This window comes from Numenius arquata, unplaced genomic scaffold (assembly GCF_964106895.1).
Source record: "Numenius arquata unplaced genomic scaffold, bNumArq3.hap1.1 HAP1_SCAFFOLD_465, whole genome shotgun sequence".
NCBI lineage: Eukaryota > Metazoa > Chordata > Aves > Charadriiformes > Scolopacidae > Numenius > Numenius arquata.
The window spans coordinates 1-26,475 of NW_027415014.1; the positions used below are offsets into that span (position 1 = coordinate 1).

Genomic DNA, 26,475 nt, shown 5'->3' on the forward strand with positions numbered 1-26,475 from the left:
GGGGAGGAGGGCGGGAGCGACTCGTGGGGCCGCTCTGGGAGGAGCCGGGCCATAGAGAGGAAGGGGGCGGGGCGTTCTCCCTGCCTGGTGATTGGCTGGGCTTCCGGTTGCCATGGAGAAGGGGCGGGGCCTGGGGGTAAATCAGCGCGGGGGGGTAATAAGTGGCCTTGGGGGTATTTGTAGCCCTTGGGGGGCTATAAGTGGCCCCGGAGCGGGTAATAAATGCCCCTGGGGGGTATTTGTGGGCCTGGGGGGTTATAAGTGGCCCTGACGGGGTAATAAGTGCCCTTGAGGGGTATTTGTGGCCCTGGGGGGGAGATAAATGCCCCTGAGGGTGGAAAAATGCTGCTGGGGGGGTTATTTGTACCCCTGGAGGGGTAATAACTGCCCCGGGGGAGGGTTATACCTGCCCCTGGGGGTGCTGGGGGGGGGGGGGGGCAATAGGGTGCTCTGGGACAGAGCCCACACGACGCCGTGATGTGTGTGTCCCTGTCCCCCCCACGTCCCATCCCCGTCCCCCTCTTCGTGTCCCCCCCATGGCTGTCTCCCCGTGTCCCCCATATCCGTGTCCCCCCCATGTCCCTGTGTCCCCATATCCGTGTTCCCCCATGTCCCCTCATGTCCCTTTGTCCCCTATATCTGTCTCCCACCATGTCCTGTGTCCCTCATATCTGTGTCCCCCCGTCCCTGTGTCCCCATGTCCATGTCTCACCCTGTCCCCGTGTCCCCCCATGTCCCTGTGTCCCGATATCCATGTCTCATCACGTCCCTTTGTCCCCATATCCATGTCCCGCCATGTCCCCGTGTCCCCCCATGTCCCTGTATCCCCCGTATCTGTGTCCCCATGTCCCTGTGTCCCCATATCCATGTCTCACCATGTGCCTTTGTCCCTTATATCCATGTCTCCCCATGTCCCTGTGTCCCCCCATGTCCCTGTGTCCCCATATCTGTCTCACTATGTCCCTGTGTCCCCCATATCTGTCACACCATGTCCCCATGTTCCCCCTTGTCCCCATGTCCCACCATGTTCCCCTGTCCCGCCCCGCCCCCATGTCCCCCCATGTCCCTGTGTCCCCCCATGTCTCTTTGTCCCCCATGTGCATGTCCCACCATGTCCCTATGTCCCCCATGTCCCTGTGTCCCCATATCTGTCTCACCCTGTCTCTGTGTCCCCATATCTGTCCCCCCATGTCCCTGTGTCCGCGTACCCCTGTCCCCCTGTCCCCCCGTGTCCCCCCATGTCCCCCCATGTCCATGTCTCACCCTGTTCCTGTGTCCCCCATATCCGTGTCCCACCACGTTCCCGTGTCCCACCATGTCCTGTGTCCCCCATATCCGTGTCCCACCATGTTCCCGTGTCCCACCATGTCCTGTGTCCCCCATATCTGTGTTGCACCATGTCCCTGTGTTCCCCCTTGTCCCCGTGTCCCCCCATGTCCCTGTGTCTCCCATGTCCCACCATGTTCCCCTGTCCCACCCTGCCCCCGTGTCCCCCCATGTCCCTGTGTCCCCCCATGTCTCTTTGTCCCCTATGTCCATGTCCCACCATGTTCCCCTGTCCCGCCCTGCCCCCGTGTCCCCCCATGTCCCCGTGTCCCATGTCCCTGTGTCCCCCATGTCCATGTCCCACCATGTTCCCCTGTCCCGCCCTGCCCCCGTGTCCCCCCATGTCCCTGTGTCCCCCCATGTCTCTTTGTCCCCCATATGCACGTCTCACCGTGTCCCTATGTCCCCCACACCCCCCCACCATCTATGCCCTCCCACCCACATCCCCGGTGGCCGTGTCCCCCCGGGCCGTGTCCCCAAGTGCCGCTGTCACCATGGACCTGCTGTTCGGGCGGCGGAAGACGCCGGAGGAGCTGCTGCGGCAGAACCAGCGGGCGCTGACCCGCGCCATGCGGGAGCTGGACCGTGAGCGCCAGAAGCTGGAGGCCCAGGAGAAGAAGATCATCGTCGACATCAAGAAGATGGCCAAGCAGGGCCAGATGGTGAGGGGACACCAGCGGGGGATACGGAGGGCGGCAGGAGAGCGGAGAGGGGGTGGGAGAATACGGAGGGGACAAGGGGACATGGAAGGGACCAGGGGATGAAGAGGGCTCCAAGGGACCGTTGTTGGGACCAGGGGACGTGGTGGGGACAGGAGACTGGAGAGGGGACATGGAGACATGGAGTGGATCAAAGGGACTGTGGTGGGGACCAGGGGACAAGGTGGGGACAGGAGACTGGAGAGGGGACATGGGGACATGGTGGAGACTAAGGGACTGTGGTGGGGACGTGGGGACATGGAGGGGACATGGGGATGCAGAAGGGACCAGGGGACACTGGGCACAGGGGACGAGGTGGGGACAGGAGACTGGAGAGGGGACATGGGGACACGGAGGGGACTAAGGGACTGTGGTGGGGACAGGGGGACGCAGAGGGGATATGGGGACATGGAGGGACCCAGGTCTCTTGGAGGGAACCCCGGTGGGGACATCAAGGGGATTGGGACACTTTGGGGGGAACCAGGGGATGTGGAGGGGACCTGGGGGACAGTGGTGGGACTGGGGGATGCCAGTGGTGACCTGGGGACCGTGGAGGGGACTTGGGGACATGGCAGGGACATGGGTGCTTGGAGAGGACCAGGGGGACACAGTGAGGGGGGACCATAAAAGTCCCCAGGTGACCATGGTGGGGACAAGGGGACCAGGAAACTTTTGAGATGATGCTGGGGACCATGGTGGGCCCTGAGGGACACAGAGTGGTCCCTGGAGATCTCCTTGGACTCTTGAGGGACATCGTGGCCACTCAATGTCCCCTTTCCCTGTGGCCTTCAGGACGCGGTGAAGATCATGGCGAAGGACCTGGTGCGGACACGGCGCTACGTGAAGAAGTTCATCACCATGAGGGCCAACGTCCAGGCTGTGTCCCTCAAGATCCAGACCCTCAAGTCCAACAACTCCATGGCCCAGGCCATGAAGGGCGTCACCAAGGCCATGGCCACCATGAACCGGCAGGTGGGTGCCCATGGGGACATGCCCAAGGCTGTGACCTGCCCTGAGGTGGCCATGGAGATGGGATGTCCTTGAGATTGTGGCCACCACAAGCTGCCCCATGGGAGAGTCCCAAAGCCGTGGCTGCCAGAGGTTGCCCTGGGCTGCCCATGAAGATGTCCCCAAGACCATGGCTACCACCAGCTGCTTGAGGGGGATGTCCCTGTGGCCATGGCCACCACAAGCTTCTTGGGGTGGCCATGAAGATGTCTGTGAGGCTGTGGCAACCATAAGCTGCCTCAGGGGATGTGGCCAAGACCATGAGAAACCATGCAAAGTGGCCGTGAGGATGGCCCCAAGACCTGTAGCCACCACAAACCACCTGAAATGGCCATGGGGACGTCTCCAAGACCTCTAGCCACCACAAACCACCTGAGATGGCCATGGGGATGTCCCCAAGGCTGTAGCCACCATGAACTGCCCAACATAGCCATGGGGATGTCCCCACATCTCTGTGTGCCACATGCCATGTTCCTATGTCCCCCCCCAGCTGAAGCTACCCCAGATCCAGAAGATCATGATGGAGTTTGAGAAGCAGGCGGAGATCATGGACATGAAAGAGGAGCTGATGAACGACGCCATCGATGACGCCATGGGGGACGAGGACGATGAAGAGGAGAGGTGGGACACATGGGGGGAGATGTGGTGGTGTGGGGACGGGGACAATGTGGTGGAGAATGTGGGTGGGACGCATGGAAGAAGTAGGTGGTGGGACAAGGACAGAGGAGATGGGGATGTGGGAGATGGGGACAGTGGGGACACAAGGAGAAAACCGTGGGGTGGGACATGGCGGCACGTTTGGGGCATGAACGTGGGTGACAGGGGACAGGAGAGACACGATGGGACGTAGATTTGGGGAGACAATGGACATGGAATGGGGACATGGTGGGACACAGGGCAGGGCGCGGTGGGATGGGGACACGGAGGGGTGGAGAACATCAAGGGTCATGGAGGAAGACTTGGGAAGGGGACGTGGTGGGGTGGGGACACAAGGAGGACACAGTGGGATGGGACACGGGGGGAGGACATTTGGGGCGTGAACATGGGTGACAGGGGACACGGTGGGGTGAGGACATTGGGGTCATGGAGAAGGGGATGAGGGAGGGACATGGGGGAATGGGGCCGTGGTGTGGGGGTCACGGGGGACGTGGTGGGGTGGGGACATGGGGACACAACGGGGCACAAGGGGATGGGAAGGTGGGGACAGGAGGGGACACGTGGGGACACTGGGGAGGGTTGGGGGACACATAGGGGATGTGGCAGCTGGGGGGGGGGGGGGGGGATATGGGATGCTGGGAAGGTTGGGGACACCCTGGGTGGGGACAGCAGGTCAGGGGACACTGGGGACACTGAAGGGGGGTCAGGGGACACTGCAGGGGGGGGCCGGTGTGATCTCTGACCCCCCCCGTCCCCCCCCAGTGATGCGGTGGTGTCACAAGTGCTGGACGAGCTGGGGCTGAACCTCACCGACGAACTGGCCAGTGAGTGGGGCTGGGGGGCACGGGGTGGGGGACGGCAATTTGGAAATCGGGGCGGGGGGGGGTAGGGGGGCTGGGAGGGAGAAAAACACCCAGGGGGGGCATTTTGGGGATATTTAAGGGGCTCTGAGGGGAATTTTGGGGGTATTTAAGGGGTCCTGGGGGGCATTTTGGGAGCCAGGGGGCATTTTGGGGGTGGAGGGGGGAACTGGGGGGGGGGGGCAATAGGGGGGTAGATACGGGTCTGGGGGGGCATTTGGGGGGCAGAGGGGTGGTAATTCAGGGGCTGGGGGGGGAATTCTGGGGTTATTTAAGGGGCTCTGTGGGGAATTTTGGGGGTAGAAGGGGTATTTTGGGAGCCAGAGAGGGGCATTTTTTGGGGTGAGAGGGGTATTTTGGGGGCCAGGGGGGGTCAATGGGGGGTAGATGTGGGTCTGGAGGGGAAAACTTTGTGGGGCATGGAGGGTATTTGGGGGCCCTGGGGGGGCATTTTTTGGAGTCTGGGGGGTATTTTAGGGTCCAGGGGATATTTGTGGGCTGGGGGGGACATTTTGGGAGTCTGGGGGGTATTTTAGGGCCCTGGGGGGATATTTGGGGGCCCTGGGGGGGCATTTTGGGGAATCTGGAGGGTATTTTAGGGCCCTGGGGGGCATTTTGGAGCCTTGGGGGGGTATTTATGGGCCGGGGGTGGGTTAATGGGGGGTAGATGTGGGTCTGGGGGCACACTTTGTGGGGCACGGGGGGTATTTGGGGGCCCTCAGGGGCATTTTGGGAGTCTCGGGGGGTATTTTAGGGTCCTGGGGGGCATTTTAGGGCCATGAGGGGCATTTGGGGGGGGCACTTTTGGGGGTACAGGCGGTATTTGGGAGTTGGGGGGGTCAATGGGGAGTAGATGTGGGTCTGGGGGGAATTTTGGGGGGGACACAGGGGTATTTGGGGTCCCTGAGTGGCAATTTGGGGGTAGGGAGGGCATGTTTGGGGTGCTGGGGGGTATTTGTGGGGCGGGGGGGCATTTTGGGGGGAAGATGTGGGACGGGGGGGACACTTTGGGGGGCACAGAGGGTATTTGGGGGCCCTGGGGGGACATTTTTTGGAGTCTGGGGGGTATTTTAGGGCCCTGAGGGGGTATTTTGAAGGCCAGAGAGGTATTTGTGAGCTGGGGGGGCCATTTTGGGAGTCTGAGGGGGTATTTTAGGGCCCTGGGGGGCATTTTGGAGCCCTGGGGGGGGTATTTGTGGGCCAGGGGGTGTCAATGGGGGGTAGATGTGGGTCTGGGGGGGAACACTTTGGGGGGCATGGGGGGGTATTTGGGGGCCCTGGGGGGCATTTTGGGAGTCTGGGGGGTATTTTAGTGCTCTGGGGGGCATTTTGGAGCCTTGGGGGGGTATTTTAGGGCCCTGGGGGGCATTTGGGAGTCTGTGGGGTTTTTGGGAGCCCTGGGGGGCATTTTGGGAGTCTGAGGGGGTATTTTAGGGCCCTGGGGGGGGCATATTGGAGCCCTGGGGGGGTATTTGTGGGCTGGGGGGGGGGGGGGGCAATGAGGGATAGATGTGGGGCTGGGGGGGGCAGTTCGGGGGGCACTGGGGGGTATTTTAGGGTCTGTGGGGGCATTTTGGGGCCATGAGGGGCATTCGGGGGGGAGGGGGCACTTTGGGGGTGGTATTTTGAGGTCTGGGGGGTATTTGGGGACCCTGGGGGGGTATTTGTGGGCTGGGGGGGGGGGGGGTGTGTTAAATGGGGGGTAGATGTGGGTCTGGGGGAGCCATTTTGGGGGGCACAGAGGGTATTTAGGGACATTTTGGGGGGGTATTTCAAGGTCCTGCGGGGGGTATTTTGGGGGGGGGAGGGTAATAGAGGATGGCCCTCCCCCCCCCTTGACCTTTGCCTTTTGCCCCCCCCCCCCCCAGCCCTGCCCCCCCCGGGGGGGTCTCTGGCGGCGGGGGAGGGGCGGGCGGCCGAGGCCGCGGCTGCTTTGGCCGACGCCGATGCCGACCTGGAGGAACGGCTGAAGAACCTGCGCCGGGATTGACCCCCGACCTCCGACCCCTGACCCCCGACCTCCCACCCCTCGCCCTGAGGGGGACCCCCCCCCCCCCCGCTACTGGGACACCCCGGGGGTGACCCCTTTGACCTACGACCCCGGGGTTGAACCTTCACGGCCCCGTGGTGACCTAGGACCCCGGGGTTGACCCCATGGTGATCTACGACCCCGGGGTTGACCTCTTTGATCTACGGCCTGGTGTTGACCCCGCGGTGACCTACGACCCCAGGGTTGACCTCTGTGACCCCAGAGCTGACCCCATGGCAACCGATGACCCCAGGGTTGACCCCATGGCGACCTACGACCCTGGGGTTGACCTCCACGGCTCCAGAGTTGACCCCATGGTGACCTACGACCCCGGGGTTGACCTCTTCGATCTACAGCCCGATGTTGACTTCGTGGTGACCTCTGACCCCAGGGTTGACCTCTGGGACCCTGGAGTTGACCCCTTGGCAACCAATGACCCCAAGGTTGACGTCTTCGACCTGTGACCCTGGGGTTGACCCCATGGCAACCTGTGACTCCGGGGTTGACCTCCACGACACCGGGGTTGACCCCATGGTGACCTGTGACCCCAGAACAGCCCAGCGGTGACCTCTGACCTGCTGTCACCTTTGACCTTGGCCAACAGTGACCCCGCCCCTGACCCCTGCGTGACCTTTGACCCCAGGGGCTGACACACACCCCCAGTGACCTTTGACCCTGCCCAACTCTCCCTGGGCAGGGAGACCCCTGGGGGGCAGCTCAGACACTACCGGGCTTCCCCCCCCCTCCAGGGGTATTTGCCCCCCCTCGGGGATATCTGCCCCCCTTGGGGTATTTGCCCCATCCTTCTGAGATTTCTGCCCCCCTGGGGTCTTTACCCCTCCCTTCTGGGATCTCTGCCCTCCCCCTTCGGGTATTTGCCCCCCCCTTCTGGGATTTCTCCCCCCCCTTGGGGTATTTACCCTCCCTGGAGGTATTTCCCCCCCCTTTGTGTGGGTTATTGACTCTTTCTTGAGGTATTTGTGTCCCCCCCTGCAGGTATATTTGCCCCCTCCCAGGGGTATTTGCACCCCCCCCCTTGGACTCTTTGCTGCCCCCCCCGGGGGTATTTTCCCCCTTTATCTGGGTTAGTGACTCGCTCTTTGGGTGTTTGCCCCCCACTTTGGGTGTTTGCCCCCCCTCTTCTGGGGTATTTGGCCCCCCTTGGACTCTTTGCCCCTCCTGGGGGTATTTGCTCCCCCCCCGAGATCTCTGGCCCCCTCTGCATTATTTGCCCCCTCTTGGGGTATTTGCATTCCCCCCCCCCCCCCCCCGTTGGGGATTTGCCCCCTTTTGGGGTATTTGCCCCCCCCCCGGGGGCACTTGAACCGGGGAAATAAAGGCCGAATGTTGGGACCCGCTGCCTCCCCCCGGCTGTTTCCTGGGGGGGCCCAGTGGAAACCAGTAACGGACTGGGAGGACTGGGGAGGGGGGGGGGAGTGGGGGCTGCGCCTGTGTCCCTCCCCCCACCGAGCCCCATTTTGCCCCCAAACCGCCAAACATCCCATTTCTGCCCTAAAAATCAGCATTTTTGGGGCCGATGACAAAGCAACCCCCCCCCCGGGACCCGCAGCCACCGCCCCCGTTTTGGGGCAAAAAATCCCAAAATTGCCGTTTCCTCACCAAAAAATATCCCTTTTCGGGGGGGAGGGGGAGGGGGAATCCTCAAATTTCACATTTGGGGGGATTTTGGGTCAGTTGGTTGATTTTTTTTCTTTAGATTTTTTTACTCTTAGTTGGCTGGAATTTGCAGGTTTGAAGCAGAAAATGGAAATGATTTTTTGGAAAAAAAAGAAAGATTTTTGTTTTTTCAGCGCAGGGAAAAATCAAGATTTTTGCTTTTTTCCTGAACATCCCGGTTTTTGAGGAGTTTTTGGTTTTTAGGTGCTTTTGGGGTGAAAAAATCCATCTTGACGATGGGCGCTTTGTGCCGCTCCCAGGTGATTTTTGGGTGTCGATAACGCGTTTTTCCTGATTGAAAAAAATCAAAATGCTGAATTTCTGCCAAAAGCAGAAAAAATCCCAAATTTTCGATAATTCTCCTCCTTCCCCTTTTATTTTTTAGTGTTTTTTTTTCATTTATTTGCAGTTCTTTTCCCCGTTTAGACTTTGACCTTTCCCAGGGCTGGCGCGTCCCCGGAGCCGCGCTGGAAAACACCGCTCCGCTCTAAAATTGACCCAAAACTGACTGAAAACACCCCAAAAAAATAAGGGATTTCCATCAAAACGGGAGGCGAGGTAGGGAGCGTGGCGGGGGGTAAAAACTATCCAACCCGACCCAAAATGGTTGGGTTTAACCCCAAAAACGTGGAGGATCTGGGAGCCGCTCCAGAGCGAGATGGTGCTGAAATTAATGTTTTTTGGTTTTTTTTTCTAAAAATTAAAAATACATAATTTTCAATCGCAGCGTCCGGAGGGGGCCGTTGGGATGGCGACAGGCAAGGTATGGCACGTGGCGGAGCAGTGTTTTGGGGTTATTTAGTGGGTTTTTGGAACAATTTTGGGGAGGGGTGGGGGAAAGGGATGATTTTTAAAAAGAAAAGGAATTATTTATAAACTTAAATAAATTAAAATATGGTAAAATTTTAAAAAACAAGGACATTCTGGGCGTTTCCCAGCTTCTCCCTGGGTAAAAATTAAAACCATTTTATTTCCCGGTCGGGCGGGATTTCACCCCAAAAAGCAGAGGGTCGTGGGGACACGGCCACGCCCCAAATCCCGGGCACGGGATTGGTGCTGGGAGGGGTGACGCCTCCCCCCCCCGGTTCTTCCCTGCAGCTCTTCCTCTTCCTCGCCGCCGCCCTCCTCTTCCTCGAGGGACGAAGTAGTGGAGCTGCTGGAATGTTGGTAGTGGGAGAGGTGGGAAAGAGACCTCCCCCCCCAGGTGAGTCGTGGACTCTGTGGGGGGGTCAACCTTTGGTGACTGTCACCCATCCAGCCGCTTGTCCTCCTGTTCCTCTTCCTCTTCCTGAAGGAAGTAGCGGAGCTGCCGGAATGTTAGTAGTGGGAGCAGTGGGAAGGAGACCTCCCCCTGAGGTGAATTGTGAGCTCCGGGGGGGTAAACCTGGGTGACTGTCACTGGCCCACCCAGCCGCTTGCCTTCCTCTTCCTCTTCCTCTTCCTCTTCCTCTTCCTCTTCCTCTTCCTCTTCCTCTTCCTCCTCTTCCTCTTCTTCCTCTTCCTGGAGGAAGCTGTGGAGCTGCTGGAATGGGGCTGGTGGGAGCGGTGGGAAGGAGACCTCCCCCCCTGGGTGGGTTGTGAGCTCTGGGGGGGTCAACCTTGTGTGACTGTCACTGGCCCACCCAGCTGCTTGCCCTCCTCTTCCTCTTCCTCTTCCTGGAGGAAGTAGCAGAGCTGCTGGAATGTGCGTGGTGGGAGCGGTGAGAAGGAGACTTTCCCCCCCATGGACTACAGGAGGGTTGACCTTGGGTGATTGTCACTTGCCCACCCAGCCACTTGCCTTCCTCTTCCTGGAGGAAGCAGCGGAGCTGCTGGAACATGGGTGGTGGGAGCGATGGGAAGGAGACCTCCCCCCCTGGGTGGGTCACACACTTCCTCCTCCCCCTTCGTCCCTGTCTCAGCTTCAGTCCTGAGTCTTCCCCTTCTCATCGAATCACAGAATGGTTTGGGTTGGACGGCACCTTAAAGCCCCCCCCCAGTGCCACCCCCTGCCCTGGGCAGGGACACCTCCCACCACACCAGGCTGCTCCAAGACCCCTCCAACCTGGCCTGGAACCCCTCCAGGGATGGGGCAGCCACAGCTTCTCGGGGCAACCTGGGCCAGGCTCTCACCACCCCCCCAGCAAACCATTTCCTCCCCACATCTCATCTCAATCTCCCCTCTTCCAGTGGCAAACCCTTCCCCCTCCTCCCACGGCTCCCCTCCCTCATCCAGAGTCCCTCCCCAGCTTTTCTGGAGCCCCCCCCCCTTTAGGGACTAGAAGAGGCTCCAAGGTCTCCCCGGAGCCTTCTCTTCTCCAGGCTGAACCCCCCAACTCTCTCAGCCTGTCCTCACAGCAGAGGGGCTCCAGCCCTCCCAGCATCTCCATGGTCTCCTCTGGACCAGCTCCAACAGCTCCTTGTCCTTCTGATGTTGGTGGCCCCAGGGCTGGAGGCATCTCTCCAGGTGGGGTTGCCCCAGAGCAGAGCAGGACCCGAGCGTCCCCCACACCCAGAGCGGTGGAGGGGAGTGGGGACTGGGGTCGGTTTGTAAGACCAACGGGATCCAGTCCTTCAGGAACTTCTCTGATGTGGGTCCTTCCCATGGGCTGGAGACCTTCAGGATGAACCTGCTCCTCTCCACAGGCTGGAGACCTTCAGAATGAACTTGCTTCTCTCCACGGGCTGGAGACCTTCAGGTCCAACCTGCTCCAGCGTGGACTCCCCATGGGCTGGAGTCCTTCAGGTTTAACTTACTCCTCGCCACGGGCTGCAATCCTTCAGGATGAATCTGCTCCAGTGTGTGCTCTCCATGGGCTGGAGGGGAACCCTCTTCTCTGGTGCCTGGAGCATCTCCTTGCCCTCCTTCTTCACCCATCTTGGTGTCCTCAGGGTTGTTTCTCTCCCATGTTCTCCCTCTCTCAGGGTTTTTTAGCCTTTCTTAAATATATTATCACAGAGGAATCACCAGCATCACTGGTGGCCTCAGCTTTGGCCAGCGATGGTTCCATTTTGAAGCCAATTGGACCCAGCCATGTCCAGTGTGGGGCAGCCCCATGGCTCTTGTCCCAGAGGTCATTGCTGCAGCCCCCCCACCCCACTACCCAAAACCTTGCCAAGATAAACCCAGTTCATGGTCTCATCCATCCCCGTGTCCCCCAATGTGTGAAGGTCTCTGGTCTTCTGATTTTTAGCAGGTTTGCCCCCCCCCCTATTTTTTCCCCCACAAAATTGAGGGGTGGGTTGAGATGTCTCTTCTTCTCAGTTTGGTGGTGGGAAGTTGCGTCCAAGAACCTTGGCCCCACAGGGACATCGCTCCATGGGGCAGGATGGAGGGAGGTGTCTCGTTTCACCAAAAATTCCCCCGTTTCCTCCCCGCAGCCCCCAACTGGAGCTTTCTCCGGAGGAAGAGGGACCAGGAGACATCTTCCTACCTGAAGTGGGTGGCTTTCAAAGGCCACCTGCCCACTGATGCTGTCTCCAACTGGAACAGCTACGCCAAGAGGTTGGAGTATGTCTGCTCCACGGCGATGTTGGGTTGCAACACGGGTGCCTACGTCCCCACCCGCGGTCCCTTCTGCTTCTTCCCCTTCCGAGAACAGGAGATGCGCACTGACGACTTCCAGGTGTTGGTCAACGCAGGAGACTTCGAGGCGCTGGATTGGGTGGATGAATCCTTTGGCAGCGTGCCTGAAAATGCCGTGGAGGGTTGTCCCTCCATCGACGTCTTTGTTGGGAGGAACCGCTATGGCTTGGGGAAGGTGGTCAAAGGGCAGAGGGCCCTCTTCGTGGTGGTGGACAGGGAGGAGGTTTGGTACAAATGGTACCAAGTCTTGGTGGTCAAGAAGGGCCCGGCCAATGTCACCATCTCCGACGTCCGCTACAACATGAGTGGGGCAGTGGAGCACCAGGAGGATGTCACCCTGATGAAGACCACGGTGAGGAATGAAGGCTGCCAAGGAGTGTGGAAAAGCGTCACCTTGGAGGAGGCCACTGAGATGGAGTATGACTGGGAGATGGACCAGAGGGTCTTCACCACCATCCACGGGTGCTTGGAAGCCCCTCTCTTGGTCTTCAATGAAATGGGCTGGGAGGTCACCAATGTCACCAGCATCCCCTGGGTGGGCGGGGCCAGCACAGGCAAGTATGTTGACCATACCCATGTGGTGGAGAAGGAGGTCCAGGCCCGGACGGCGTGCACGGTGGCCCTGGAGGGACGTCGCTTGGATGTCCGCGTCCCCTTCACCGCGCAGCTCACCCGGGATTTTGGTGATGCTCATCCCCACCACGTGGCCGTGACGGGGTGGGCTCGCAGCCAGGCGGTGGTGGGGGTCCGGGCCACCGTCAAGGAGTGCTGGCCCCTCACCGACATCCCACCATGCCAGGGGTAGGGGACGGTGAGGTGGATCCACTGGTCTGCTTCCTGCAATCTGCTTTTTCTCCTTTTTTCCCCAAAATAACTACCATCTCACCCCAAAATGGGATGGGCAGCAATTCGGAATGCAGAAAAATGCATATTTTTTTGGTTTTTGTCTTCCATATTTTTGGTTTTCTTGGCAGAACCTTCATCCCTCCCCGAGACGACGTGGCAACGATGCGGGAGGTGGAAAAATGTGGGGTTTTTTTCAGTCCTTTCCTCTTGTGTTTCATGAAAAAAATGCAGAGAAAAAAAAAAATTCAACTGCGTGGGTCATTTGACCGCTTCCAAAAAGGAATTTCCTAAGAAAAGGGGTGAGGAAGGAGGGAAAAAAGCCAAAATAAGGGGTGCAAAGGCACCTCAGGGGAGTGGTGGAGGCCATGTCCTTGGAGGACATTGATGGAGGTGGCACCATCTCAGGGCAACAGTGGAGGCCTTGTCCTTGGAGGACGCTGATGGAGGTGGCATCATCTCAGGGGTAGTGGAGGCTTTGTCCTTGGAGGACACTGATGGAGGTGGCACCCTCTCAGGGCAGCAATGGAGGCTTTGTCCTTGGAGGACAGTCATAGAGGTGGCACCATCTCCGCATGACAGTGGAGGCCTTGTTCTTGGAGGATGCTGATGGAAGTGGCACCATCTCAGGGGGATGACGGAGGCCATGCCCTTTGGGGATGCTGATGGAGGTGGCACCATCTCAGGGGGTGACAGAGGCCGTGTCCTTGGAGGACAGTCATGGAGGTGGCACCATCTCAGGGGGATGATGGTGGACCAAAGCCCCCTCCTCCCTCCTTGCTTCTTCCCTCCCCTTCCCACCAAGGAAGGCAGGAGTGACATTGGAGCCGACCAATCGGGGGGTGGGTAGGGCAGTCGCCCCGCCCACCGGGCACTGAGGGATTGGGGGGGAGCGGGACGGGGTGGGGAGATTTCACTGATGGGGGATGCCTGGGGGGTCCTGGAGGACTTTGGGGGGGATCCGGAGATCTGGGGGGGAAGGGTGTCCAGAAGGCTGGGGGGGGGGGCATCCAGCGGGTTGTGGGGAGGTCCAGGGGGGTCCTGGAGGACTTTGGGAGGGTCGTGGGGGCCTGGTGAGAGGTCCAGGGGGCTGGGGGGGGTCCAGAAGGTTGCGGGGCAGGGGGGGTGGGGGGGGCAGAGGATTTTGGGGGTATCTGGGGGGGGATCCAGGGTTCTGGGGGGGGCGGGGATCCCTGAGAGCCAGGGGAGTCCAGGGGGTCTGGGGGGTTCAGGGTCTTGGAAGGCTGGGGGGTATCCCAGAAAATTTGGGGTGCCCCCCCCGATGGCTGAAGTGCTCCCCAGGGTTGGGAGGGGCAGAGATTTGAGGAGACCCCAAATTGCCTGGCGGGGGGTGGGGGGGTGGGGGGGCTGCGTGCAAGGCATCGCATTGCCAGCAGCGCACGGACACGGGCTGCACTGCAACCCCCGCAGCCCCTGCACCCCCTGCAACCCCTGCACCCGCTGCAGCCCCTGCACTGCAACCCCTGGCACTGCTGCAGCGACTGCACTGCAACCCCTGCAGCTGCTCCAACCACTGCACTGTGCAGCGAGGTGCTGCAGCACATCAGGCTGGGTTGCAAACATTTCCCTGCAGCCGCAGGGCAGGTGCTGCAGTGCAATCTCTGTGCTGCATGCGGAGAGCCGCACTGCGGTGCATGCCTGGTGCCGCGACGGAAACGCAATGCAGCAATGGACGTTGTCCGCTGCACTGCAAATGCAACGCTGCAGTGCGGTCTGCAGTCAAAATGCAACACTGCTGTGCGGTCCTGGCACTGCAGTCAAAATGCAACGCTGCAGCAGATGTGCTAATCTGCAATGCACATGCAACACACTGCAGCGCAAGTGGTACACCGCAATGGCAATGCAGCGCTGCAGCACAACCCCGCTGCTGCAATGGAAATGCAGCACTGCAGCGTGATCCCAGTGCTGCAACGGAAATGCAGCGCTGCAGCTGCAGTGCCCCGTTGCAGCGCAAACCTCCCGGCGCCCGGCACCGTGACGCTGCGATGCTGCAGCACGGGGCTGGGCGGCCGCAGCCCCGCAAACCCCACGCCCCCCACGTGACACCACGCCACGAGATAAAAAAAAACCCCACAAAACAGCGCAGAAAAGTGGCTAAAACTGTTACAGCAAAAGTCGGGGGCAAAAGTCGGGGGGGGTGGGTGCAGGGGGAGGAGGGAAGCGGAGCCACCAAGGGCCCGTGCCCACGTCGGGCCCCAGGGCATGCGGGCGGTGAGGTAGGTGGGTCTCCAAAATTTAAGGCCGGCGCTGGCTGTGATGAATAAATACCAATAAAAAAGGGGGGAAAAGAAGGTGAGGTGCCCGAGTGGAAGAGAAGACGGGGTGTCCCCAGGGTGGGGAGGTGGACGTGCCCCGAGGAGGTGGGGGAGGGACCAAGAAGCCACCAGGCTCATGGTGGGGACGTCAGTCGTCAGTTTGTTTTCATCTCCAGCCACGAGGCGTCTCCTCTGGGAGCAGGGAATCAGGTCCTAGAGTCACCAGACTCATGAGGGACATCGATCATCAGCTTGTCTTCACCGCCGACCACGCTGCATCTCCTCTGGGATCAGAGAGCTGTGTCCTGGAGCCACCAGCCTCATGGGGGACATCAATCATCCCCCGTCATCCATGTCGCATCTCCTCTAGGTTGCCTAGTCCATCTCCAGCAGCCGGCACTGACCACTGGGGGCAGCCATCAGCTCCCACCTCACCCTCCCAATCTCAACCGTTCCCCATGGTGGTCACCCATCCCTACCTCCCCTACCAGGATGAAGCCCTACCACCTTCCTCCTCCTCCCCCCACCACCGAACCCCATCACTTGTCCCTGGTGGCCGCCCGGGCGTGGATCCGCGTGTGGCGGGCGAGGGAGGACTTGTTGCTGAAGCTCTTGCCGCAGTGGGGACAGGGGAAAGGTCTCTCCCCCGTGTGCGAGCGCTGGTGGACTGTCAGGTCGGCCAAGTACTTGAAGCTCTTGCCGCAGGCGCCGCAAGGGTAGGGCCGCTCCTCGGTGTGGCTGCGCCGGTGCATGGTGAGGTTGGACTGTTGGCTGAAGCGTTTGCCGCAGGCGGGGCAAGGGTAGGGCCTCTCCCCCGTGTGCGAGCGTTGGTGCTTGTTGAGGTCTGAGGGGTTGGTGAAGGTCTTGCCGCAGGAGCCGCAGGCGTACGGCCGCTCGCCCGTGTGGAGCCGCTGGTGGGTGGTGAGGGTGGAGAGGTGGCCAAAGCTCTTGCCGCAAGCCCCGCAGGCATAGGGCTTCACCCCCGTGTGGGTCCGCTGGTGGGTCTTCAGGTGGGTCAACCGGCCAAAGCTCTTGCCGCACTCGCTGCAGGGGTACGGACGGTCCTTCCCTGGTGCTGACAGCTCCCGTTTCACCCAGGGTTTCTCCAGGCTCCTGGTGTCCTCCATCGAGCTGGGCAGAGCTTGAGTGAGGGGTTGTGGGATGGTGGTGGGATCCCGTGGGATGTGTCGCCGGTGGGTCCCTCTCCGGCTGGGGGTCCTAGCCATTGGGACACTCTGGAGGGTGCTGGGTGGGCACGGGGGGTCCTCCTGTTGCAAAATGGACACCTCCGGGTATCTGCTCACCATGGTGGGACCTGCTGGAGGAGAGAGAAGAGATGCATCATGAGTTGGTTCTCAATGGAGGACACAACCCTTGTCCTCTGAGCCCACCACCCTCCATCTCCTCCAGCAAAGGCAGAGATGGTTCAGCTCCCACCATTGAGTGAAACACCAAATCCACCCATGGATGGCCACCAGGCCATGCTGGGACAGGGATGATGATGAGGCCACCTCAGCAGAGGGGCCCAGCTGGTCCCTCCTGGTCCCAGGAGGACTTGGAAAGGAGCCCACCGCACTCCAACCATCACCCTCCAAACACCAGAACTCTTTCAAGCAGCGTTTCCATTGTCACAAAGGAGCTGATGTTGGAGGACAGGAACAAGATTTTGGGGTTCATGGTTTTCAGAAGACAAATGGGGAAGACAAGAGCTCTCTATGGATGCTCATGACCTTCACTCCAAGATCTTCATTCTTCTCCAGCTTCTCTGCAACTCAGGAGATGGCCATCCTCCATCTACCCACACTGACGTGGACAACTTGTGCATCTCAGCCCTTCTCGCTTCACTTCTGCTTTGGAGCCCAAGGAGCCCTTTCTTCTCCCACCCCAATGGGGCTCAAGGTGCCACCACTGCAGGAGCCTCCCATCTGGCTCCTTCTTGGGGGTAACATCTTTTTTCTTTCTCAATAACCCAAGAGTTTCCTCAGTGCCAGAACATCATTTTTGGTTCTTTCCGCTGCTTGGTTCTCACTCATCCTCCACCAAGAGCAACCCCCCCACTTTTTGGGTGATAAACCCCACTTTTGGGTGCGATCTCCTCCTTTTTGGGTGCCACAATCGGAGCAGTGACACCATGGGAGGACCGGATGGAGCCAAGCCCATGGCAGGAGACACCCCACCACCTCCAAGCTCCCCCAGCAGCTTCTTCACCTCCTTTTTTGGGGGGTGGTGGAAGATCTCCTTCCTTCAGCCCAATACCTGGTTCCTGCAGGTGTCGGTCCTCTTCCTCAGGGACAACTTTAGCCTTGCCCCAGGCCACCTCCTCTCTCCAGCCAGCCCCAGGGGGGAGCTGGGGGGACTCCAAAACGGGGTTTAGTGGGTCCCCCACCACTTCAGGGTCCTCAGTGTCCCCCAGGGCCACCTCCTCCACCTTCACCCGAACCGTCACCTGTGGGACCCATGGAAAAAGCAGGGGAGTTGGGTGCCTGGGACCCCCAAAGTCGGGGGGGATGGCTTGCGTGCCCGGGACCCCCAGGGGCTGTAAGGGGGCGTGCTGGGTGCCCAGAACTCCCCAGGGGCTGTAAGGGGGGGGGGGGGGGGGGAATTGGGTGCCCAGGACCCCCAGGAGCTATAAGGAGGGGGGGCAGTTCGGTGCTACGACCCCCAGGGGCTGTAAGGGGAGGGGCAGTTGGGTGGTGGGAACCCCAGGGGCTGCAAGAAGGGGGGAATTGCATGCCTGAGACCCCCCAAGGTCTGTGGTGGGGGTCAGTTGGGTGCTGGGATCCCCAGGGGCGGTAAGGGGCTGGGGGTTGGGTGGTGGGACCCCCAAGGGCTATAAGGAGGGGCGGGCAGTTGGGTGGTGGGACCCCCAGGGGCTGTAAGGGGGGGCAGTTGGGTGCTGGGACCCCCAGGGGCTGCAAGAGGGGGGGGGAATTGGGTGCCTGAGACCCCCCAAGGTCTGTGGTGGGGGCCAGTTGGGTTCTGGAACCCCCCAGGGGCTATAAAGGGTGGCAGTTGAGTGCTGGGACCCCCAGGGGTAGTAAGGGGCTGGGGGTTGGGTGGTGGGACCACCAAGGGCTATAAGGGAGGGCGGGCAGTTGGGTGGTGGGACCCCCAGGGGCTGTAAGTGGGGAAGGGAACTGGGTGCTTGGGGGTGTCCGTGTCCCCCCCCTTGCCCTCACCTGCTGCTCCCACACCCCCTCGCCTTCCTCCCCGCCTCCCAGCTGGAATTTCTCGGCCAAGGCCACGGCTTGGGCGCAGGACTGGGGGTGTCGCACCCAGACCCAGCTCTGGATCTCCTCGGGGAGGATGCTGAGGAACTGCTCCAGCACCAGCAGCTCCATGATCTGCTCCTTGCTCCGCACCTCGGGGCGCAGCCACCCCCGCGACAGCTCCCGCAGCCGCCGCCACACGTCCCGTGGCCCCGACGCCTCCTGGTAACGGAACTGCCGGAACCGCAACCGCCGCAGCTCGGTACCGGCACCCCCACTGTGGCACGGAGGTACCCACAGGCGGCCCCGGGGACAACGGAGAGGCTCGGTCACCCCCTCCGAGGATGTCGGGGACCTCTCGGCTGAGGGACGGCAATGGCCCTGCTCCAAGGACATTGGGGACCCTTTGGTGTCATCCTGCTGGGGGCGAAGGGCCAGGGGCCGGCGGTGGCTGCGCTCTGAGGACCCCTCGGTGTCCTCCTCCTGTAGGTTAAGGGCTGGGGGATGGTGGTGGCCACGCTCTGAGGACACCATGGACCTCTCTGTGTCATCCTGCTGGGGATGAAGGACTGAGGGACGGTGGTGGCCCTGCTCCAAGGACATTGGGGACCTCTTGGCCGGGAAATGGCAGTGGCCCTGCTCCAAGGACCCCTCTGTGTCTTCCTGTGGGCAGCGGGCTGGGGGATGGCGGTGGCCCTGCTCCGAGGACATCGGGGACTCCTTGGCCACCCTTGTGTCCTTCTGTGGGCGAAGGGCCGGGGGACGGCGGTAGCCACGCTCCGAGGACATCGGGGACCTCTCTGTCTCCTGCTGGGGGCAAGGGGCCGGGCTCTGCAGGGAGGGGGGAGAGAAGGACATGGCTTTGTCAAAGATCCCCCCCACTTCCTCAATCCCCCCCAGCTCTGCAGACCCCCACCCCCCACCCCAAACCCCCCAGGACCATGTAATGTGCCCCCCGCAGCTTGCAAAGCCCCCCCGAGCCTTGCAACCTCCCCTCCCCCAGACCATGCAAAGACACCCCCCCCAGGACCACGCAATCCCCCCCCCGCCATACAACCCCCCCTCCATGAATCGTGCAACCCCCCCTCGGCCTTGCAAAGGCCCCCAGGACCATGTAAACCCCCCCGACCATACAACTGCCCCCCCCGCCACTCCAGGACCATCCATGCAAAGACCCCCCCGGCCTTGCAATGTCCCCCCCGGACCACACAATGCCCCCTCCCCACCACACAACAACCCCTAGAACCATGCAACTGCCCCCCCCCACCTCAGGACCATTCAAAGCCCCCCAGGACCATGCAAAGCCCCCTTGGGCATGAAATGCCTCCCCTGGCCTTACAAAGCCCCCCAGCCATGAAAAGACACAATCCCCCCGCCATGCAACACCCCCCAGGACTATGCAAACGCCCCCCACCCATGCACACCCCCTCCGGACCATTTAATGCACTTCCCCCCGCACCGGGCCATGCAAAGCCCCCCCCAGGGCTATGCAATGTCGTGTCCCCCCCACCACTGCCTTGCAAAGCCCCCCTGCTCTTGCAACATCCCCCGGACTATGCAATTTCCCACCCCGCAAAGCACCCCCCAGACCATGAAAAGCCCCCCCTCGGCCTTGCACTCCCCCCCCTTCCACCCCAGGACCATAGAGCCCCCCCATCGCCCCCTCCCGCCTTGAAAAGCCTCCCGGACCATGAACAGCCCCACCCTCCACCCCCCCCAGCCTTGCAACACCCCCCGGACAATCGAAAGCCCCCCCTACCCCCCCAGACCATGCAACACCCCCTAGAACGATGCAAATCCCCCCCTCCGGCCTTGCGAAGTCCCCCCCGACCATACAACATGCCCCCCCCCTCCGCCCCATGACCAGGCAAAACCCCCTGGCCATGAAAAGCCCCCCCGCCCCCCCGGCGTTGCAAAGCCCCTCCGGAGCATGAAAAACACACCCCCCCCGGTCTGGTAATACCCCCCCGAGCAAGCAATGCCCCCTTGGGGCGTGCAAATCCGCCCCCCCCGACCATGAAAATACCCCCCCCCCCCCCCTCAAGCCTTGCAAAGCCCCCCCGTTCATGCAACACCCCCGCCTCCCAACCCTTGCAAAGGAACCCCCCTCCCCCCCAAAATTGCAATTCCCCCCCCGGACCTGGGCTCCCGCCGCTCCCCGCTCGCCGACACAAAGGGCCGGAGCGGCCGGGCCCGGCCCCGCCGTGTGTGTCCCCCCCCCGTGTGTGTCCCCCTCCCGACCGCGGCCGTCACTCAGCGCAGGGACAGGCCTTAACCCTGCGCAGCCCGGACCGGCGGGGACAGGGTTAAAGCCGGGGGGGGGAGGGGAAAGGCCCTAAACTGTAACCCACCTTTGCACCCCAAAACTGTCCCACCTCTCCGTGCACCCCCAAAGTGTCACCCCCCCCCCCCCCCCGTGTGCCCCCACCCTGTGCACCCCAAAACTGTCCCACCCCTCCGGGCACCCCGAAAATGTCACCCCCTCCGTGTGCCCCCACCCTCTGCACCCCAAAACTCTCCCTCCATGTGCATATCTCCCCCTGCACCCCAAAACTGTGCACTCCCCCGCCCATTGCAACCCAGAACTGTCCCACCCCTCCGTACACCCCCAAAGTGTCACCCCCCCGTGTGCCCCCACCCTCTGCACCCCTAAACTATCCCACCCCTCCGTGCACCCCGAAACTGTCACCCCCTCCGTGCGCCCCCACCCTGTGCACCCCAAAATTGCCCCTCCATGTGCATATCTGCACCTGTACCCCAAAATTGTTACCCCCCCCGTGCCCCCACCTCCTACTGCACCCCTAAACTCTCTCACCCCTCTATGCACCCCCAAAGTGTCACCCCCCCCGTGTGCCCCAACCCTGTGCACCCCAAAACTGTCCCTCCCCGTGCACCCCCCAAATGGGAAGCTCCAGTGCCCTCCCACCCTGTGCACCCCCAAAACTGGGCCCCCCCATCGCACTCTTCCCTTTGCACCCCAAACCTCTCCCCTCCCCCCCGTGCACCCCACTGCACCCCCAAACTGGCTACGCCCCCCCGGCGCACCCCAGAACCGTGCCCCCTCCCCCCACTGCACCCCCTTTCTGTTGCATCCACCTCCCCTGTGCACCCCCAAACTGTCATCCCCCTGTGCACCCCTCCTCCTGTTCTCCCCACTGCACCCCCAAACTGTGCCCCTCCCGTGAACCCCCAAACTGTCACACCCCTCGTGCACTGCCCCCATTCTATGCCCCCCCATTGCACCCCCAAACGTCTCCCTCCCCGACCCCCCCCCGCCCCGTGCACCCCGTTTCAACCCCAAATTTTGCCCCCCCCCCCCCTTTTTGCACCCCACTTTTTCCATCGCCCCCTCCCCCCCCGGCCCCTTTCGGCCGCCGTACGGAGGGTGGGGCCGAGCGGGACACGCCCCCCTCCTTCTATTGGACGAGCGATCTGTCAATCACGTCTCGTCCCGCCCCTTCCCCAGCGGAGGGAACCCCGCCCCCCAACTCCCTTTGGGCGGGAGTGACAGCGCGACCGGCCAATGGGAGGGCGGGAGGGGCGGGAGCCAGGCCAGAAGGACACGTCCCCTCCCAGGGGGTCCTCCCCCGCTCCGTGGGGTGGGGGGTTCAAGCGGGTGTCGACCCCCCCCCCCCCCCCCCGTGGATGTCGTGTCCCCCTCTCCCCCCCACCGTGGGTGCTGCAGGGGGTGTCCGTCCCCCCCCCCCATAGGTGCCATCCCCTCCTCCTGGGGGCTGCAGGGGGGGTATATCCCCCCCCACCGTGGGTGTTACACGGAGAGTCATCCCCCCCCACCCATGGGTGCCCCCTCGGTCCCTCCCCCCCACCCCTGGGTGCCACAAGACGTGTTCCCCCCGCACCCGTGGGTGCTACACGGGGTGGCCCCCCCCCCCCCCGTGGGTGCAGCAGGGGATGTCCCCCCCACCGTGGGTGCTGCAGAGGGGTGTCGTCGTCCCCCCCCGCCCCCTTTGCTCCTCTCTATCCTTCCATATTTTACTTTTATCCCCCTTTTTCCTCTTCCTATTTTTCTTCTCCCCCCCATTTTCCCTCCCTATTTTCCTTCCCCGCCATTTTCCTTCTTTTCCCCCATTCTCTTCTTCTTCCCCACTTTTTCCCCCTCCCTATTTTTCTTCTCCCCCCCTTCTTTTCCTTCCCTATTTTCCTTCCCCCCCATTTTCCTTCTTTTCCCTCATTCTTTCCTTCTACCCTCCTTTTTTTCTTTTCCCCGTATTTTCCTACCCTTCTTTCCTTCTCCCCCCTTTTCCTTCTTTTCCCCATCTTTCCTTCTTTTCCTTCTCCTTTACTTTCCCCCCCTTTTCTTCCCCCTTTCCTTCCTTCTTTTCCCATTTTGTTTTTTTCCCCTCATATTCCTTTTTTCCTCTTATTTTCTTTCTTTTCCCTCTTCTTTCCTTCCTTTTCCCCTCTTTATTTTCCCCATTCCTTCCTTCTCTTCTCCCATTTTCCCTTTTTCTTCCTATTTTCTTTCCACTTCTTTCCTTCCTTTCCCCTCTTTCCTTCTTTCTTTTCTCCTTTCCTTCCTTTTTTCCCCTTGTTTTTTTTCTTTCTTCCCATTTTCCTTACTTCCCACCTATTTTCTTTCTTTCCCCCTTCTTTCTTTCTTTCCTTCTCCCTTTCCTTCTTCTCCCCCCTCCTTCCCATTTTCCTTCTTTTCCTCCTATTTTCTTTCTTTTCCTCCTGTTTTCCTTCTTTTCTTCGTTTCCTACTATTTTCATTCTTTCCCCCTTGCTGTGCCAGGAGGGCACCTATATCTCGGTGGCCAACAAGGTCTCCCTCCACCTGGAGGCCCACGTCCAGACCATGAAACAGAAGAGGAACATCTTGGGTGACGTCTCCATGGCCAAGGGGGCAGGTGGCTTCCTCCCTGCCCTTCCATGCCACCACTGTCACCGACAGCCCCCGTGGCCTTCACCGTGCTCCAGGACTACTGCGAGCCCTCGCCTGGCTCGCCCAAAACTCCCGACCCAGTCTTCAGCGTCTTGGGCTCGCAAACCAAGATGGAGTCCAGGCTGGATGAGGCGCTGACACCCTTCCCCTCGCACCCGGGGGTGGACCTGCTGGACGGCGTCCCCCGTTGTGGGGTGGCCCTGGGTGCTGGTGAAGAGGGGACAACCTTCCCCATCCAGATCTGTTTGGACTGGAAGCGGGGTGGGGTGCAGAGCAGGACCATCAACATAAAGAATCACAGAATCTTCATGGTTGGAATGGACATTTGAGATCATCGAGTCCAACCACAAAAAAACATAACACCCCACACCCACGCACAAACAGACACAAACCAACAATCTCGGGCACTAGACCATGCCCTGAAGAGTCATGTCTACACGTTTCTTAAATGCCTCCAGGGATGGTGACTCCACCACCTCCCTGGGCAGGCTGTTCCAGTGCCTGACCACTCTCTCAGTAAAGTCATTCTTCCTAATATCCAATCTAAACCTCCCCTGCCCCAACTTCAGACCATTTCCTCTGGTCCTGTCACTATTCCCTCAGGAGAAGATGCCAACACACACCTCTCTACACCCTCCTTTCAGGGAGTTGTAGAGGGCAATGAGGTCTCCCCTCAGCCTCCTCTTCTCCAAACTAAGCATGCTCAGTTCCCTCAGCCTCTCCTCTTATGACTTGTTCTTCAGACCCCTCACCAGCTTGGTGGCTCTCCTCTGGACACGCTCCAGCAGCTCAATGTCATTCCTGTAGTGAGGGGCTCATAATGGAACACAGCACTCGAGGTGAGGCCTCACCAGTGCCCAGTACAAAGGCACCATCACTGCCCTACTCCTGCTGGCCACGTTATTTCTGATAGAGGCCAGGATGCCATTGGCCTTCTTGGCCACCTGGGCACACGGCTGGCTCACGTTAAGCCGGCTGTCCACCAGCACGCTCAGGTCCTTTTCTGCTGGGCAGCCTTCCAGCCACTCTTCCCCGAGCCTGTAGCGTTGCCTGGGCTTGTTGTGACTGAAATGCAGGACCCGGCACTTGGCCTTATTGAACCTCATCCCGTTGGCCTTGGCCCATTGATCCAACCTGTCCAGGTGCCTCTGTAGAGCCTGCTGACCCTCCAGCAGATCAACACTCCCACCTAGTTTGGTGTCATCTGCAAACTTGCTGAGGGTGCACTCAATCCCCTTATCTAGATCATCAATAAAGATATTAAGCAAGACTGGCCCCAAAACTGAGCCCTGAGGGACACCACTGGTGACCGGCCACCAACTGGATTTCACCCCATTAATTACAACTCTCTGGGCACGGCCATCCAGGCAGTTTTTTACCCAGTGAAGAGTACACTTGTCTATGCCATGATTCGCCAGCTACTCCAGGAGAATGCTGTGGGGGAAGGTGTGAAAGGCCTTACCAAAGACCAGGTAGACAACGTCCACAACATGGACCCCCCACCAAGTGGACTGGCCCCTGGGGCCACCATGTTGGCATGGGTGGCCTTGGAGAGTCACGGGCTGTGGCAAAGCTGTGTAGCTGTTGTGGGCCCCAACACCATGCTGGGGGACTGGGGTGCTGCACCCAAGGTCCAGTTGAGGCGTCTGGCTTGGGGGATCTCCTGGAAGGTGTCTTCATCACTACCGACTGCTCCATGCAGCTTCTCAGCTACTGCATCCAGGATGAACTGCCTGGATGTGGACCTGCAGTCCCTGCTCTGGAAGATCTACTCCTACGTCTCGGTTTACGCCATCTGCACTGAACCGCTCCAGGACTTCCTGGAATTTGCCAAACGGGAGCACCGGTGGCTGCTCCAGGATGTTCTGGTTGCTCCTGCTGCCGATCATCACCCGCTTGCTCCAGGTCATCCCAGCCTTGAAGTCCTTCTTTCTCTACCTCAGCTACCCCCCCTTCACCATCCGGACATTTTTCGAGGACAATTTCAGTGAGATCTACCTCCAGCACATGGCTTCGCAGGTGGCCCTCTTTGACACGCACCTCAGGACATTGGTGAGGGAGGACAACTCGCCCTGTGAGGTTCTGGCTGTCCTCTCTTCCATCCGTCGCACCCTCCTGTTGCGCAAAGCCCACGGCTTCATTTTGCTGTGGGTGAAGGAGCTGCCGGCAGAGCAGTGGGCGGCTGGGAGGCTGGGAGAGTGTGAGACCTTCTACTGACACATCCAGAACATCTACGGGGTGTTCCTCAACAACCAGGATGCTCGGATGGGGCCCTTTGAGGAACTTTTCCTTTTCCAGTGGATGGAGCTCTGGGCAGCGCTGATATGGGTGGAGAAGAAGGGGTCCATCAAATACCTGGTGGCCCACGGGGTCATGGTGGATGACATTAAGTGCTTTGGCCATTTTTGCCACCTGCAGGAGCATCAGCGAATTTGGGGCCCTACAGATCAACCAGAAATGGTTGTGGTTCTTCGGCAGCTCCTGCAGCCACTCGGAGCTCCTCAGGATGGCACAGGTTTTCTTCACCATCCCCTCCCATGGGGCCGGTTTTCCTGGGGGGTAGTTTCCTGATGTGAAGCTAAGGGGACCAGGCGTGGATCTGTGGCTGGGCTACCATGAAACGTGCAATCAAAACCCTTCTTTTTTGCAACGATAAACCTGTTATTCCTATTTTTGTATGTCAGTCCACTGGTAAGGATTTGTTAATGATGTTTTTGAAGGCCACACGCAATCTGCAGGAGAGGTGGCTTTTGCTCTCACGTGAATAAATAACTGCCAGGGCTCTGGTCATCTGTGGATGGGAGGTTGTGGGTCAGGTGGCTTTTGGGGTGAAAGTTACCTGGGACTCAAAGAATTATCTCTTGGGTTGGAGAGAGGGAAGGTGAGGTTTTGTCCATTCACTTGAGGTCTCCAAGCTTGGACCTCAAAACCAGACCTCAAGCTTATGCACCTCCCTGCCCCGGCTCTACCTAAAGGGGCGGAGAAGGATCTTACAGGTTCATGGATGCACCTGGAGATCCCTGAGCTTTCCAGCCAGGGAGGATTTGCCACCCCTCAAATTCCCCAGAGGATGGAAGAATCATGGAAACCCAGGTCGGAAGAGACCTCAAGGACAATCTGTTCCAAACTTACTTGGCAAAAGCCTGCTCTAGACAAGGTGGCCCAGCGCCCTGGTGAAGCTGAATCTTCAAATTGTCCAATGTTGGGGCATCCACCACTTCCCTGGGGAGATTATTGCAATGGCTGAGTGTTCTCAGTGTGACAATTCTCCTCGTGTCCAGCTAGAGTCTCCCAGGAGTAACTTGCACCCATCACTACCCCAGTTCTTCTCCATGTGATCCCTTGTAAGAATCTTCTTTGTACCTACCGTTTAAATACTGGAATGTGGTGATAAGGTCTCCCCTAAGTTTTCTTTTCTCAAG

General features: G+C 60.2%; 3 protein-coding genes across 3 annotated transcripts; 2 read left to right on the top strand and 1 right to left on the bottom strand.

Annotated features, from left to right (window-relative positions):
• Positions 1–1,820: 1,820 nt before the first annotated feature.
• On the top strand, positions 1,821–6,539 carry LOC141478342 (charged multivesicular body protein 2a). The gene is made up of 5 exons (XM_074167427.1): positions 1,821–1,988; positions 2,817–2,996; positions 3,523–3,653; positions 4,452–4,513; positions 6,418–6,539. Exons 1-5 carry the CDS (start codon positions 1,821–1,823, stop codon positions 6,537–6,539), a joined length of 663 nt encoding a protein of 220 aa, XP_074023528.1.
• A 2,464-nt stretch (positions 6,540–9,003) lies between these two features.
• Positions 9,004–12,625, top strand: LOC141478339 (natterin-4-like). Its single transcript, XM_074167425.1, has 3 exons — positions 9,004–9,018; positions 9,354–9,459; positions 11,616–12,625. The coding sequence occupies exons 1-3, from the start codon at positions 9,004–9,006 to the stop codon at positions 12,623–12,625; spliced, it is 1,131 nt and encodes a 376-aa protein (XP_074023526.1).
• A 2,151-nt stretch (positions 12,626–14,776) lies between these two features.
• Positions 14,777–18,973, bottom strand: LOC141478340 (uncharacterized). Its single transcript, XM_074167426.1, has 3 exons — positions 18,119–18,973; positions 17,196–17,385; positions 14,777–16,257 (listed from the first exon to the last, which is right to left on the bottom strand). The coding sequence occupies exons 1-3, from the start codon at positions 18,935–18,937 to the stop codon at positions 15,479–15,481; spliced, it is 1,788 nt and encodes a 595-aa protein (XP_074023527.1). The 5' UTR covers positions 18,938–18,973; the 3' UTR covers positions 14,777–15,478.
• Positions 18,974–26,475: the final 7,502 nt, after the last annotated feature.